Raw genomic sequence first — 13,594 nt, 5'->3', positions numbered from 1 at the left:
TTATCAAAACCTGGTAACCATGCATGATTAAAAATAGAAACATTATCACCCTTTTCCACCCTCCAACACGTGCCTTCCTGATGCATTTTTCTCGTCGCCCATATATTATTCCACGTGTGGGAAGCATTATGTTTTAAACTTGCTTGTAAAAATTTCGAATTGGGGTCATATTTTGCTTTTAAAACTTTTGCCGGTAAAGAATTTAAGTTTGAAATAAGTTTCCACCCTTGTTTTGCTAGAAGGGCTACGTTAAAATTCGCTAAACTTTGAAACCCCAAACCCTTATTTTCCTACAAATCAAATAGTTTCCCCCATGCGTACCAATGTAAGCTACGTTTTCCATGAGATTTCTACCTTCAAAACCTGGCAATTATTCCCTCCAGTTCTTCACGTAACAATTTGGGTAGCAGAAAACAAGCCCTACAATAAGTTGGAATAGACAGTAAGGCTGCTTTCCCTCCTTGCGGTAAAATCGTGTTCTCCAGTTGTACATTTCTTTTTCATCCGGTCCTTTTAAGATTCAAGTAAAGGCTTTTTTTTTCCTTCTACAGACCACATGAGGAAGACCCAAGTACTTCTTTGGATTATTTAAATATCTCGCTCCCAGCTCATTAGATAATTATACTCGTACACTTTCAGGAGTATTCATACTGAAAAAATCGGAGATTTGACAAAATTCACACATTGTCCCAAGCAATCTTCGTATTCTTTCAATACTTTTTTCAAAACAGTTGCACCTCTTGTAGTAGCTTCCCTAAAATGAATGCAGTCATCTGCAAGGAGTAGGTGCACCTTTAATTTCCCCTCACTACCAGCAAGACGCATTAGAGTGGATAGACCCTCACTGCAAATCAAAAAAGAAATGGGCTTAAGGGGTCTCCTTGCCTTAGCCCCCTTCTAGGGTGAAAAAGGTCTTCTCTCAGTACATTTATGCTTATTGAATAAGAAACAGTTGATATACACTTAATCACCATATCCACTCAGGCCTTTGCAAAACCCATTTTAATCATCATCTCTTTTATAAAACCCCATTCCACTTTATCGTAAGTTTTACTTATGTTTAGGGCCATCAGACCTTTACTTCCTCCTCTTTTTTGACCAAAAGTGTAATATCTCAAATGCCAGTAAGATATTATTCGATATTAGCCTGCTCGGCACAAAAGTGCTTTGAAAACTATCAATACAAAAGTCTAAGACTTTTTAGAAACAATTGGCGATCATTTTTGCCACCAATTTCTAGATGACATTACACAAGCTAATCGGTCTGAACTTATTCATGTTTGTTGGGTTTTGGAGCTTTGGTATGAAAAAATATTAGTAACGTTCATATTTTCTATGCTCATTTATCTTTAAGGATACTTCAACAAAAAGACTAACCTCCTTTCCTATAGTATGCCAGCGTCGTTGGAAAAAGATGGCCAGAAAACCATCAATACCTGGTGCCTTAGTTGGTCTCATTCCTTTTAGAACAACATAAACCTCTTCTTCTGAATAAGACTTCGTTAGCTAAGAGTTCATCTCATCAGAAATACATTTCTTAACCCTGATAAAATATGCTGCATGTTAGGCGTCCCTTGTTTTGATGTGAAAGACCTTCAAAAAAACTTTAGTGATATGTGCCATCTTGCTTTGTTCCCTTGTGTACCTACCATCTTCAGATTCTAGACAATTGATTGTATTTCTTTTTCCGTTGAGAAGCAAAGGTATAGAAGAATTTCGTGTTTTTATCATCGGCCTCCTCACCCTTTGTTCCCAGTACAGTTCCTCCTTATCAATCTCCCAGTTTAATTGAATTTTTGTATCAATTAAATAATCTAATATTTAATTTTGTCGATCTGCATTCATTAAATCGTCCAGTTTTTTATTCAACTTCGCTTTAATTCAGTTTTTTTTCCACTGAATGCATCAGCCCTATCCCATTAAACCACTACCAAGGCTGTCAAGTTTGTTTAAAAAATCCCCACTAGTCAAACTCCATATTCTTTGGACTTCTCCTTCAAAGGTCTCCTCCATCATCCACCAAGCTTCAAAATAAAAGGGTTTCTTACTCCTCTCTTTACCCTATTCTCTAATTGAATTAAAGAGGACAATGGTCGGAGAAAGAATGGGGTAAATGTCAAACTAAAGCATGTGAAATCGCTCTAACCAGCTTGTATTCGCCACTCCCCTATCAAGTCACTCTTTAATATTTGTTTCCGACAGATTCCTCCTTTCCCATATAAACCATAGACCCGAAAAACCCATACCAGAAAGACCACAATCAGAAAGAGTTTCACAAAATTGCTCCATTCTTTTTTCTTCTCTTAGAAATCCACCATTTTCTCAGAAGAAAATAAAATTTTATCAAAATCTCCACGAACTAGCCGTAGAAGATCAGTAGTCGTCCTTATTTTCTAACTCATTCCATGAATCACTTCTACCGTTTGTAAACAGATATCCATAAAACCTCGTGACACGCTATTCCAACTTCATCTTCTTTGATTTAACCATCACATCGATAAAATTTCTAGAGAAACTTCTTAGTGTAATATCCACCTCCTCTTTTCAGGCTAAACATAAACCACCTTTACTCCTATCCGCCCTCACCTCAATCCCATTTATGAAACCATGACGCCTCTTAACTGATTCCATCTTATGATTATCAAGTTTCATCTCCATAAAGAAGACAAATTGAAGTTTATACAACTTCAGTACATTCCGAAGTCAAAGTACTGCTCGTGGATTCCCAAAATTACGGACATTCTAGTATAGGATTTTCATTCTGCTCGGTCGGCAAGCCAACTGGCTGCTGTCGATCCTAATTAAGGTGATGCTTGAACTTCTCGTGTAGAATTACCCATTGGAACTATGTTTTCTCCAATTCCAGATTCCCCTTCTACTACTTTTGCCCTTTTTCCCCTATTGTTAGTTTCGGAGAGTGTTTATAAATCTTCCAGACCCTCCCAATCCCCTTTCCTTTTTCAATAAGCGAATCCCCTTCACTTTGATCCATTAGGTTTGTTTTCCCAATTCGTCTCCATCCTTTTCTTGATCCATTGGGTCCATCTATGTTATTGTAAGATGAATCAACTTGGCCCATTTCCCTAGCTGAAGGAGAGCTGGCCCAAATTAAAGGCTCACTGTGTTCCATTTTATCACAATCTGGATTTTTAGAATAGAGGACTGTATCTTTGTATTCATCCTTATCACCACCTCTAAATTTATCGTCAAACCAAATTCTATCCTTTATCTTTTCCTTAAGATTCGGTCGTGACAAGGGAGAGTCCTTATTGGTCTCTACCTCCCTGATTTCCGAATTGTCCTTCATTGCCATCTACCTTTTGTCCTGAACTTTATCGGAATTTGTGTTTTCCCCCATTTTCTCATTAGATCTCCCCAAGTAGAAATATTGTGTCATCGATTTCTTCATGTTTGCTCCTAGCTGCATACTTACCTTCCCCATCAAGTTTGACTCTGCTTTCAGGGTTAGAGAGAAAGGTAAATCGTCTTCTGGTAATTCCTTAGAATCTGCTAGAGTGTCATTGCATTCCTTTATTACGTGTCTCATACACCTACATCCAAAGCAAAAGCCAGGCAAATTTTCAGACTTAAAAGAGACCCAAAATTTTTTTGCGAACCTGCTAGAATGAAAATCCCTCTACGTAGAGGCTTTTGCACGTCTAACTCCACTTTAATACGGTAAAAATTCTCAATTATTTTCGAACTAATGATTCCTCCAAAAGTGGATCCAATCGCATGTGTAAGATCTTCAAAAGATGTCGTCCCTCTCCATAGACACCTTCATCACCGCCCTACTCGAAACCCAACAACAACAAACCTGTTTCTTTGGGAGACAACAAGAGAGCACTCTTGACGTTGTTATGCTTTTTAAATCAACTCTCTTTAGTTCTATAAATGACGGTAAAAAAATGTGAATATATTTTCTTCTAGAAAATAGGAACTTCATAAATAGCTAAGCATAAATAAAGCCTTCATAGTCTCCCCTCCCCCCTGGGGGTTGATAAAATAACCAATCAAAGCTTTAATTTATATTGAAGGGTATGGATTTGATTCTTAAGAAAAAAAATTAACAAAACTCAAAATGTCAACTCTGCTATCGTTTGTTGCAAAGTTGAGAGAAAAACAAAAACAAAGCAATTAATAACTTGTTAGGTACCATTTCATAACTAATGTAAACCACTAATATATCAGACCTCGTTCATTCAATTTTTGTTTTCACCACAACTCACTACAAGTATTATTATTCAAATTTGAATGATATTGTTAAAACTCAAATATGATTCGTAAAATAGATATTAAAAAATAATAATTCGGGCACATTTAAATGTTAATATTAATTTAAATTATAATTCTTCAAATATACAAAAAAAAATGAGGGAAAAGTGAGTGGCAAGTTTGTTGATAAGCAAGAAAGACTCTCCAAATTTAAGTTTTGGTGGAAATCTTTCATAATCAGACCATTAATGGCATTTATATATTATTAATTGAAAGCTAGATTTGAACCAAAGATATCAAAATTTTGCAACTACAATTATAGAAAGCCACATTGGTGATTAATTAATTAATTATGAACCCTAATCAGACTTTCCGTAAAATAGGTTCTCATACCATTATTGCTATCTAAAAAGATGCTTCTAAAGAAAGCAGATACCCATGATTCTATTCTAGAAGAATAGGATAGGATTTAAATTATGCTTATTAATCATATGATATAAAATATTATTTTGAGAGTGTATTATCTTTTTATTTTATAAAGTAGAGAATAGTATTATTTGTTATATTTCTATATACAACTAATTTTATTATTTCAAATAAAACTAAATTTAATTTTTATTTGAACTTTTTATAAATGAGCTCATTTTATAGTTCACAAAATTGCATATTTGACCATAACTATAAAACAGCAAGAAAGAAGAAAAGAAAGTAAAGATTTGACTTCTCAACTAATAACTTTGCAAAATCAGAACCAGACATCAATGGAATTCATCTTCTCATATCAAAACTTTATATATAAAATAGAAAATGGAGACAATACTGTCGGTAAATGGGACCCAACTTCCATTAAAATATCATCAAATCTCGTTTTCCTTCTCATCTTCATAACTTTCCCATGTGATAAAGCTCTATGCCTTTTCATCAACTCTTTGCTGGCAAACTGCCATTTTCTTTTTCTTTTCTTTTTTTTTTTCTCTTAAATGTTTGGTTTTTAGTGTCTATAGTTTGTAACATTCTTTCAAGCCAAACACAAACCAAAGTACTAAATACCCTGCAAAAGATGAAACAGCACAACATCCAATGAAATAGAAAAAAAAAACCTTGCCAACTTTTATGGTGCAAGTAAATCACCTGAAAAACCCCATGAGTTTCTAAAGCTTTTTAGCATAACACAACATGTTGCTGTTACAAATTCCAACAATGGATCATGAACTCATTTTATGAGACTCAGTGTTTGTTTCTTTGTCTTGTCTTAAAATTATGGACTTGAGGACACGTCTTGATTATGTTTTGTTCCAACTCACTCCAACTAGAACCAGCTATCTTTTTCTTTTTTTCGTGTGAATTGAGGTTCTTTCATTGTGTCATTTCATCTGATTTGGTTTATCAGAAATTGAAGATGTGAACTGGTGATTTTTGCTAGAAAAGAGAGTGAGAAATTGGCATCTGGATTATTAGATCCCTTCATTTCGCATCTCAAAACTACTAAAGATCAAATATCAAAAAGAGGCTACTCTATAACTCTTCGTCCAGTTGGCTTAACTCCTTGGTTCACTAAAGCCACTCTGCAAAGGTAAAATGTTACGGATATCGAGATTCGAATCTTAATTGTATTGAATGTCTCTTTCTAAGGGTATCTGTCTTTGAACCAACTGAACTAAAACTTGGGTTTTAACAGGTTTGTGAGGTTTGTTAGCACACCGGAAGTTCTTGATAGATTTGTGACAGTGGAAAGAGAAATTGAGTAGATTGAGAATTCAATTCAATCAAATGAAGCAGCAAATGCAGCTGGTGCCACAGAGACAGATGGTATGTTTTGTCTGAACTTGTTCTTTTCATGTTATGAAGATTTGTTGATGTTTTGGTGGATTTTGGTTTATGAAGTTCATCAGTTTTATTGAGTTCTATGTTTTAGAATTCAATGTTGTTATAGTATTATCAATTATGTTACTCATGATTCATCCAATTTGAAACTGACAGGAACTGAATCAGTTATTTTCGGGAATTTCCAGGAAACATTTCTTCATCAAAGGTATGTTGTGTCTGATCTGCTAAAACATTTGTTTGGTTTCATTCCCTTGATATCTCACAATCTTAATTCACGTGTTCTCCATGCTTTGTTCAGTCAAATGGTGAATTCAATGGAACTGGGGATGTTGTTCAAGAAGAAAATTCAAAGTAAATTACTTTCTTCTTTGCAATTTATTCGCATTAGCTCTGATTTTACATTTCTGTCATTACTATGTAGCCATTGCTCAGGGTTTGACTTCAACGAGTTCTCGAAACTAGGAAGAAAGTACTTTCTAAAGAACAAGCAATGGCTTATGCTCGTGCCTTGGTTGCCGGTTATGAACCTGATCATATCAAAGATCTCTTATCTTTTGCGGATGCTTTCGGTGCTTCACGGTTAAGGCAAACCAATGATTTCCATCAGTTAGGAGTTAGGTCTGCATTTTATAGATATAATGAGAGTTTAATGGAGTGTCGGTTTGAAAATTGCAGCATTACTTGAGGCCATGAAAGCTTTGTCTTTAATGTAGATTGTATGCAATTTTTTTACATTACTTTATGCCATTTGGTTTTTTTCATTCAAACATTAAATCATTATTCATGTATGTGTGTGTGAGTTTCATGTTATACATCAAAAATTAAGGACCATTTATCTTCTATATTCGAAAATATAGTTGATTTCATTTTATATGTCAGGGAAGCCTGCTTGAATTTCATGGAGCTGTGCAAGAGAAAGAATGAAGATAGGCTTTGGATGGCTGACGTAGCAACAATGCAAGCATGTCCAAGACCAGACTTGTCTTACCTTAGAACATCCGGGACCGTACTTGCGGGGGAAGAAAATGATCCAAATCAAAATCTTATGATGAGTTTGTCTAGCACGAAGCAAAACGGTTCAGCTGATGCATCTGATGCTAGGAGTTCAGATATTAACCCCGTTAAGGATGGATCCTCGAATTTCTCAGGTCTCATATGATGAACTGTACATGTTCTGAAATCTTTAACATCTTCCACAGATGGGAAAGCTCAAGTACAGATGCCATGGCCACCCCATGCTCCTCAATTCATGCACAATTTTTAGGGTCCTGGATTTCAACAAATGTCTCTATATCAAGGTTACTTTTTCTCCGGAATGCATGCTACGCCTCCGTATTATCCGGGGAATATGCATTGGCCTCCGAATGTAGAGGATTCGAGTCTTGCGCGTGGTTGGGAACCAGAGGATCATAGAAGTCATAAATCATCTTCTAGGAGCAGGAGAAAATCTTCACGTAGTAAGGCAGATGAAACATCAAAGCAAGATGAATCGACTGAGCCTAGTGATTCAAGCTCCGAGAGTGAACCAGAAGAGCAAGTTCGAAAGAAAAAGCACGAAAAGAGAGCCTCAAGAAAGGTAGTTATTCGTAACATTAATTACATTTCTTCCGAGAGGAATGGGGAAAAGGATAGTGACTCTGAAGAAACTTCAGATGAGGATGAGTTCATTGATGGAGATTCTCTTAAACAGCAAGTGGAGGAGGCTGTTGAATCATTGGAGAAACAACATAAATCTACCTCGCGACATCATAAGCAACACAATCGAAGCAAGCATCGAAACACTGCTTCATATGATTATGAACATGAAACTAAGGCTGCCACCGCAAACAATCCCTGGGATGCTTTCCAAAACCTTCTGTTGCAGGAAAAGGATTTGGATTCTTCCGAGCGTACAAGGTTGCAAGGTAAATATTTTGCAGGCAATGGTTCCGAGAATAGAATCGGGAGATCATCTGTATTTAATCCGAACTCCGAGACAGTAAGAAATCAGCCTGCAGTATCTAGTGATCCCTTTCTGGCCACACAGATGGATAGCAGCTATGAGGGTGAAACTCGAGGCATAAACTTCGGAACTAATGAATTCTTTGGACCAGTTGTTAAGAGAAGAGAGAACACAAATGAGGAATTGGTGATGCTACAAGGCAATGGTTCTCGGATCAGTTCTCGAACTGATATATCGGATTTCGCCACAGAATCTACAATGACCAGAAGTCAAAAAGAAGGAGAATGGTTTATGAGCAACCAACTGGATAAATCAGCAAACCAGGATGAGATCATAGGCCTCAAAATGTTCAACGGTGATAATGCTTCTTCATTAGCCGCAGGATGTTTCAACACTGAGAAAAACAAGAAAGATGCTCTCATTGATGATTCTTTAATGATTCAAGGTCCATCATTAGGAGAAGATCAACATGATTCTCAGTTACGGATCGGTATAGGCATGGTTACCGAAATCGAAGCTACTCAACATGAAAATAACAATGCAGAAAATGTTCCAAAGGCTGTTTCTGTTTCATATGAACCAGATGACCTTTACTTGATGCTTGGACGTGATTCATCTTAGGTAAATGCCATCTCTTCTCGGACTCCAGAAATCGACTATGAAATGAACATGTTATCTGCTAAAGTGAATAGGAAACATTCTGATGTTGAAGCAACCAGTGCTGATGACAAGGATACTAATGGTAGAAAACATAGAAGTTCTGAAGGGAAACTTTCGAATAAAGAATCTCGATCTAGAGTTCTGAACAGATCAGAAGTCAAGAGCAAATCAGACATGGCATCAAAGATTAGGAAAACGCCGGCCGGAACCAGAATCGCAGTCCGAAAATCCAAATTTGACCAGGTATTTATCAACCCTTTAGGCTCTAAACTGCAATGCTCAATGTGGCCAAAATTTTAATCCATTGCCTGTGTCATTTTTCACGGTCTTAAAATATGAAAACTTCCAATTGTGTGTCCATTAACATGTTTCTGATTTCATGTCCTCTGTCTTTTCTATTTTCAAATAGGAAGAGGAGATTCGGAAGAGAATCGAGGAATTACGGATTCAGCGCCAGAAGAGGATTGCTGAGAGAAGTGCAGCTAAGGGTCTTAACCCAGTTACTTCCAGGAAAAACTCCATTGGAACTAAAACTTCAACAACTTCTTTGAAGAATCAACCCTTGAATCAGGACACTAAGAAAGTACCAAAGCCAGCTCTAAGAAGTTCTACTATAGAACGCCTTGCGACTGCTCGGAACACTTCGAAGGTCTTATCAGCCGAATTGAAATCAAACCAACCGAAAAAGTCTGCATCGAAAGAAAACAGTTCATCGACAACTGGATCTTAGAAGGTTAAATCAAGCACAAACAAAGTAAAAGCTTCAGATAAGAAAAGTGGCACAAACAAAGTACTTTCCTGTGACACAGATGCACAAGAAAAGGGCTCAGAAGAGGTCACATTCGAATCTGAAGCAACTCAACAAACTGCCATTGTTGATGATTTCAAAGACATTCAAGAGTTGCAGAGCACTACTTCAGTAATGAAACCTGAAGAATGTGAAATTCCTCAAAGAAACACATCATCAGAATAAAAAAACTCCAATGCAAATATGCTTATTGAGGATAATAAGCCACTGCAATCAGATCATTTAAAAGCAGAAGATTTTGATGAAGATGTTCCTGAGATGATTACAGTTGATCCCATGCCACCATCGCCTGACAAGACTGTTAAGTTTTCGACTGTAAATGTCGAAACAAACAGCGAGGTGAATGGAAAAGATACGTCAGGTAGGGTGATTGCTGAAATAGAGATCTCAACACCACCACCAAATGAAGCAATAGAGATGGAACCTTCAGTTCACTCCAGGAAGAAATGGAACAATGGTGAAAACTCTTCCAAAGCATCCAAAGGGTTTAGAAAGCTCCTTTTCTTTGGAAAAAGAACTAGAAACTCTACTACTTAAACTGATTTCATAGCAATAGTTAATTCTTGCTAGCAGCTTGGTGTCTGCTTGCCATCCCATAATGCTTCTGCTTCAGGTTCTTGGTTCTATAAGTTATGCCACTTGGATTTCAATTTGAGAGTTAGATGACAAAATACGGCCAATACAGGTATGTTAAAATTTTCAAATACTTTCTCATTTGTTTGGAGGATCTTTGAAAGATAGTAGACTCAAGATATGCTTTGGACAGAAATATTTCAACAAAAATGAAAAGTCGAACTTAGATAGTGTTATAGAGCTTCAGGTAGAAGGTACCAATAAGGCCATTGATGTCGGAGCCATTCAAGGATTCATGAAATTTGGAAAGAAAAATGAGAAAAGATTCATAATTTAATTTGTCTTTGTTTGATATATCATGTTGTCAGATTCAAACACATTTTTTTTTGTTTGGTTTTGCCTTTGTAATCTGCATTTGTATACAAATTTGGTCCATTTGTTTGAATCATTTGTAATTGTTATCCAAATCTTTGATTTTATGTTACATACGAAGATCTTTAATTTTACTTTTTACTTTCTTCTTTACTCCTCTACGTACTGATTTGAATAACTTTGTACTATACATACGAATTTTAAGATTATGAGTCATGCTGCTACACTATCTTTCCCTTCACTCATATCTTCCTATGGATGAAACAAAATAAGAGAACAACAAAGGAAAATTACCTGAAGCCACCTCCACTGAAAATCAAAAGTTGATTTTGAGTGTGTTTAATTGAACAGAAAAGTAGAAGAGAAAGAAAGAGTAAAATAGTAGGAAAAAATAATTTTGGGCATGTTTGATAGGGAAGAAATATAAAAAGAAAGAGGATAGAATAGGCAAGCATTTACCTCCTAATGTATTAAAACATATCATTCTAAATTGGAATAATAAGATGAGAAAACTAAAAGAATGATGTATAATCAAACCCGAACTGCGTATCAAGCTTTGAATTTCAATTTCGGCTCGACTCGGTTACACCTCTAGTTCTGACTAAGAATAACCAGTTATCTTAACCCCTTTTAAAGAAGTCAAAGTGATCAACATAATAAAATTATGTGTACCGACTCTATATAAAGGAATATCTTGTTTTGAAGAAGATATCTCGAGTTGAGTAAACATAAAATAATTCATTAAAGGAACATTTCTTGACTGTATAAGCACTTTAGACCATTTGTAAATTCAATGTGTGTTTTACAACCATTAGTCAAATAGAAGGCTGATATATAAGAGGAAACCTTATAAGTTGCTCGTTAGATAGATTATGTGACTTGATATGATAAAATGATAAAATATGTCGATAATAAGTAACCGTAATCTTATCAAATTATAATATTTGACAATACTTACTATTTGACTAGACTTCAATTGAATGGAATATATATATATATAATAAATATAAATTTTAACACATTCATACTTCGTGTTATATAAATTTTATTAGAATTCTCAAATTCGAGCTCTGCTTAATGTATCTATTACTTCTTAGTAATTTCCACATATTGTATTTGTTGGTGTCCAAAACTGCTAGGAGTAAATGTTGGTACATTGTGCTTAAAAATTTGTACTTCAGGAGTTTCCTTTTTGAGTTTAAAAGGCAGTTAATTATATTATTTATTTATAAATTTGAAAGTTAAAATATATTTTATTTTTATTTTTATTTTTAACTTTTAAATTATCTATTTTTTATTTAAAAAATTTAAATCTAATTGTTACTACTATTAAAATTTTTTATTAAATTCATTCGTGTAATATTTTGAAATTAAAAAAAATCATTTGATAGACATGTAATAATAAAAATAACATTGAAAATAATTATATAGATTTAAAAAAATATTCATTCGAACTTATCATGATAAAATACTTTTTTATTGGAATAGTGTTTCTAAGAAAAATTAATGTTAACATTTTGACTGAAATAATTAATAATATTAAATATTTAGACTAATTAATGACATTATAAAAATAAAATGCTCAAATTATGTCAAAAATAAGGTATAGAGATTAAATCTCAAGTTTCAACATAGTATAATGGTTAAAATTGATCATTATTTTATAACATATTAAAAAAAAAAAAGAAGCAAGGCAAAACCAAAACAAATAAAAGTCACATATCCTTCTTTGGCCCTTAGAGTATTCAAATTATTATAATCACATAATGTATTAATTGATAAATTAATGATACTAATTATTTGGACTAATTAATAACATTATAAAACTACAGGGATTGAATTACATTAGAAATTAAAGTATGGAAGTTAAATATCAAGTTTAAGCATAATACTTAAATTTAATTATTTTTCAAAAACTGTCAAAAAAAAGTAAGAACTGACGTAAACTTTAAAAAAATAGGAAGCACGTGTTAGTCTTTAAGACTCTTAAAATGCTCAAATTATATATAACCCCATAATGTTTTAATCGAAAATTTCATATTAACTATTTGCACTAATTAATAACATTATAAAAATATGTAAAAACAAATTATATCAAAAATTAAAATATATGAATTAAATCTCAAATTAAGTATATTAGAGGGATCAAAGATGAAATTTAACCATTTTATAAAATTAAAAAAAAAAGAGAGAATAAATGAAATTGTATATTTTTACGATAGTAAAAATGTAATTTTACCATTTTAATATTCTATATTTTTATAATTTTTAAAAAATTAAATCAAATTTTTATCACTTTTAAAGGACTAAAGTGTAATTTTACATTTGAGGGAACCGAGCACTGGCTTCGCGACTGTTTATCACCATGTTGAATCTCATTTCTTGACTTGTTGCATCAGAACCATGGATTAGAAATGGTTGGTTGGTGTTTTTCTGTTCAATATTCGCAATGGGGCTATTGCATGATGTACTATCATACCTATCTTCAAAACAATTTTCTCCATCAGTTTCAGAAAAATATCACAATCTAATCTCTTTTATGTTATTAACCCTTCTTCTCTTCTACCCATGAAACCCTTTCTTCCCACTTGTTTTTGACTCACTCTGAGTTAACTCACTTATCAACCGCCTTCCAACACCATCAATTCATCCTCTTCGAGTTATCAAAGTTGCAGCATTCCACAGTGACTATTTATCCAAAAAGAGTAGCAACAATGACCACAATGTGAAACTCACCAAGGATTAAAAGATTATTAACGTAACGTCTCTAAAATCAATATACTATAAAAGACTTTATTTGAGAGGTTATCATTATAGAGATTGGATTAAATTAGTCTCTTTATGATTCAATAGATCAATTTTGTCTTTGTAGTATTAAAAAGAATAAAAAAAGACCAAATTAGAATTGAGTTAGTATTTACTGTTTAATAGAACTAATATTTTCAAAGTTTTTATGGTTTTGCAAATGAAATTTGTTGTTAAGAATTGGACTACAATTGAAAAATAATAATTTTCAAAATGATTTTTATACAATAAATGTTAACTCATTTACAATTTGGACTTATTTGATTCTTTTTAATACTATATGACCAAATTAATCTATTTAATACTAATTTAATTCAGTTTCTATAATACAAAACCTCTATTTTTTTTGTGTGTGTAAAAAAACAAACCTAAAATGACCTACCCATAACAAA

The 13,594-nt window shown here is 33.7% G+C and overlaps 1 protein-coding gene and 1 non-coding gene across 2 annotated transcripts; both read left to right on the top strand.

Annotated features, from left to right (window-relative positions):
* Positions 1-5,335: 5,335 nt before the first annotated feature.
* Positions 5,336-10,531, top strand: LOC107920084 (COP1-interacting protein 7). Its single transcript, XR_005924145.1, has 8 exons — positions 5,336-5,531; positions 5,612-5,788; positions 5,894-6,043; positions 6,208-6,247; positions 6,341-6,393; positions 6,475-6,660; positions 6,922-8,887; positions 9,054-10,531. It is a non-coding gene; the product is annotated as a COP1-interacting protein 7 (transcript).
* On the top strand, positions 9,636-10,531 carry LOC107920085 (uncharacterized). The gene has a single exon (XM_016849604.2). It carries the CDS (start codon positions 9,636-9,638, stop codon positions 9,987-9,989), a length of 354 nt encoding a protein of 117 aa, XP_016705093.1. The 3' UTR covers positions 9,990-10,531.
* Positions 10,532-13,594: the final 3,063 nt, after the last annotated feature.

The sequence above is a fragment of the Gossypium hirsutum genome, unplaced genomic scaffold (genome assembly GCF_007990345.1).
Source record: "Gossypium hirsutum isolate 1008001.06 unplaced genomic scaffold, Gossypium_hirsutum_v2.1 scaffold_108, whole genome shotgun sequence".
Lineage (NCBI taxonomy): Eukaryota > Viridiplantae > Streptophyta > Magnoliopsida > Malvales > Malvaceae > Gossypium > Gossypium hirsutum.
This window is presented reverse-complemented; position numbering and strand designations above follow the sequence as displayed.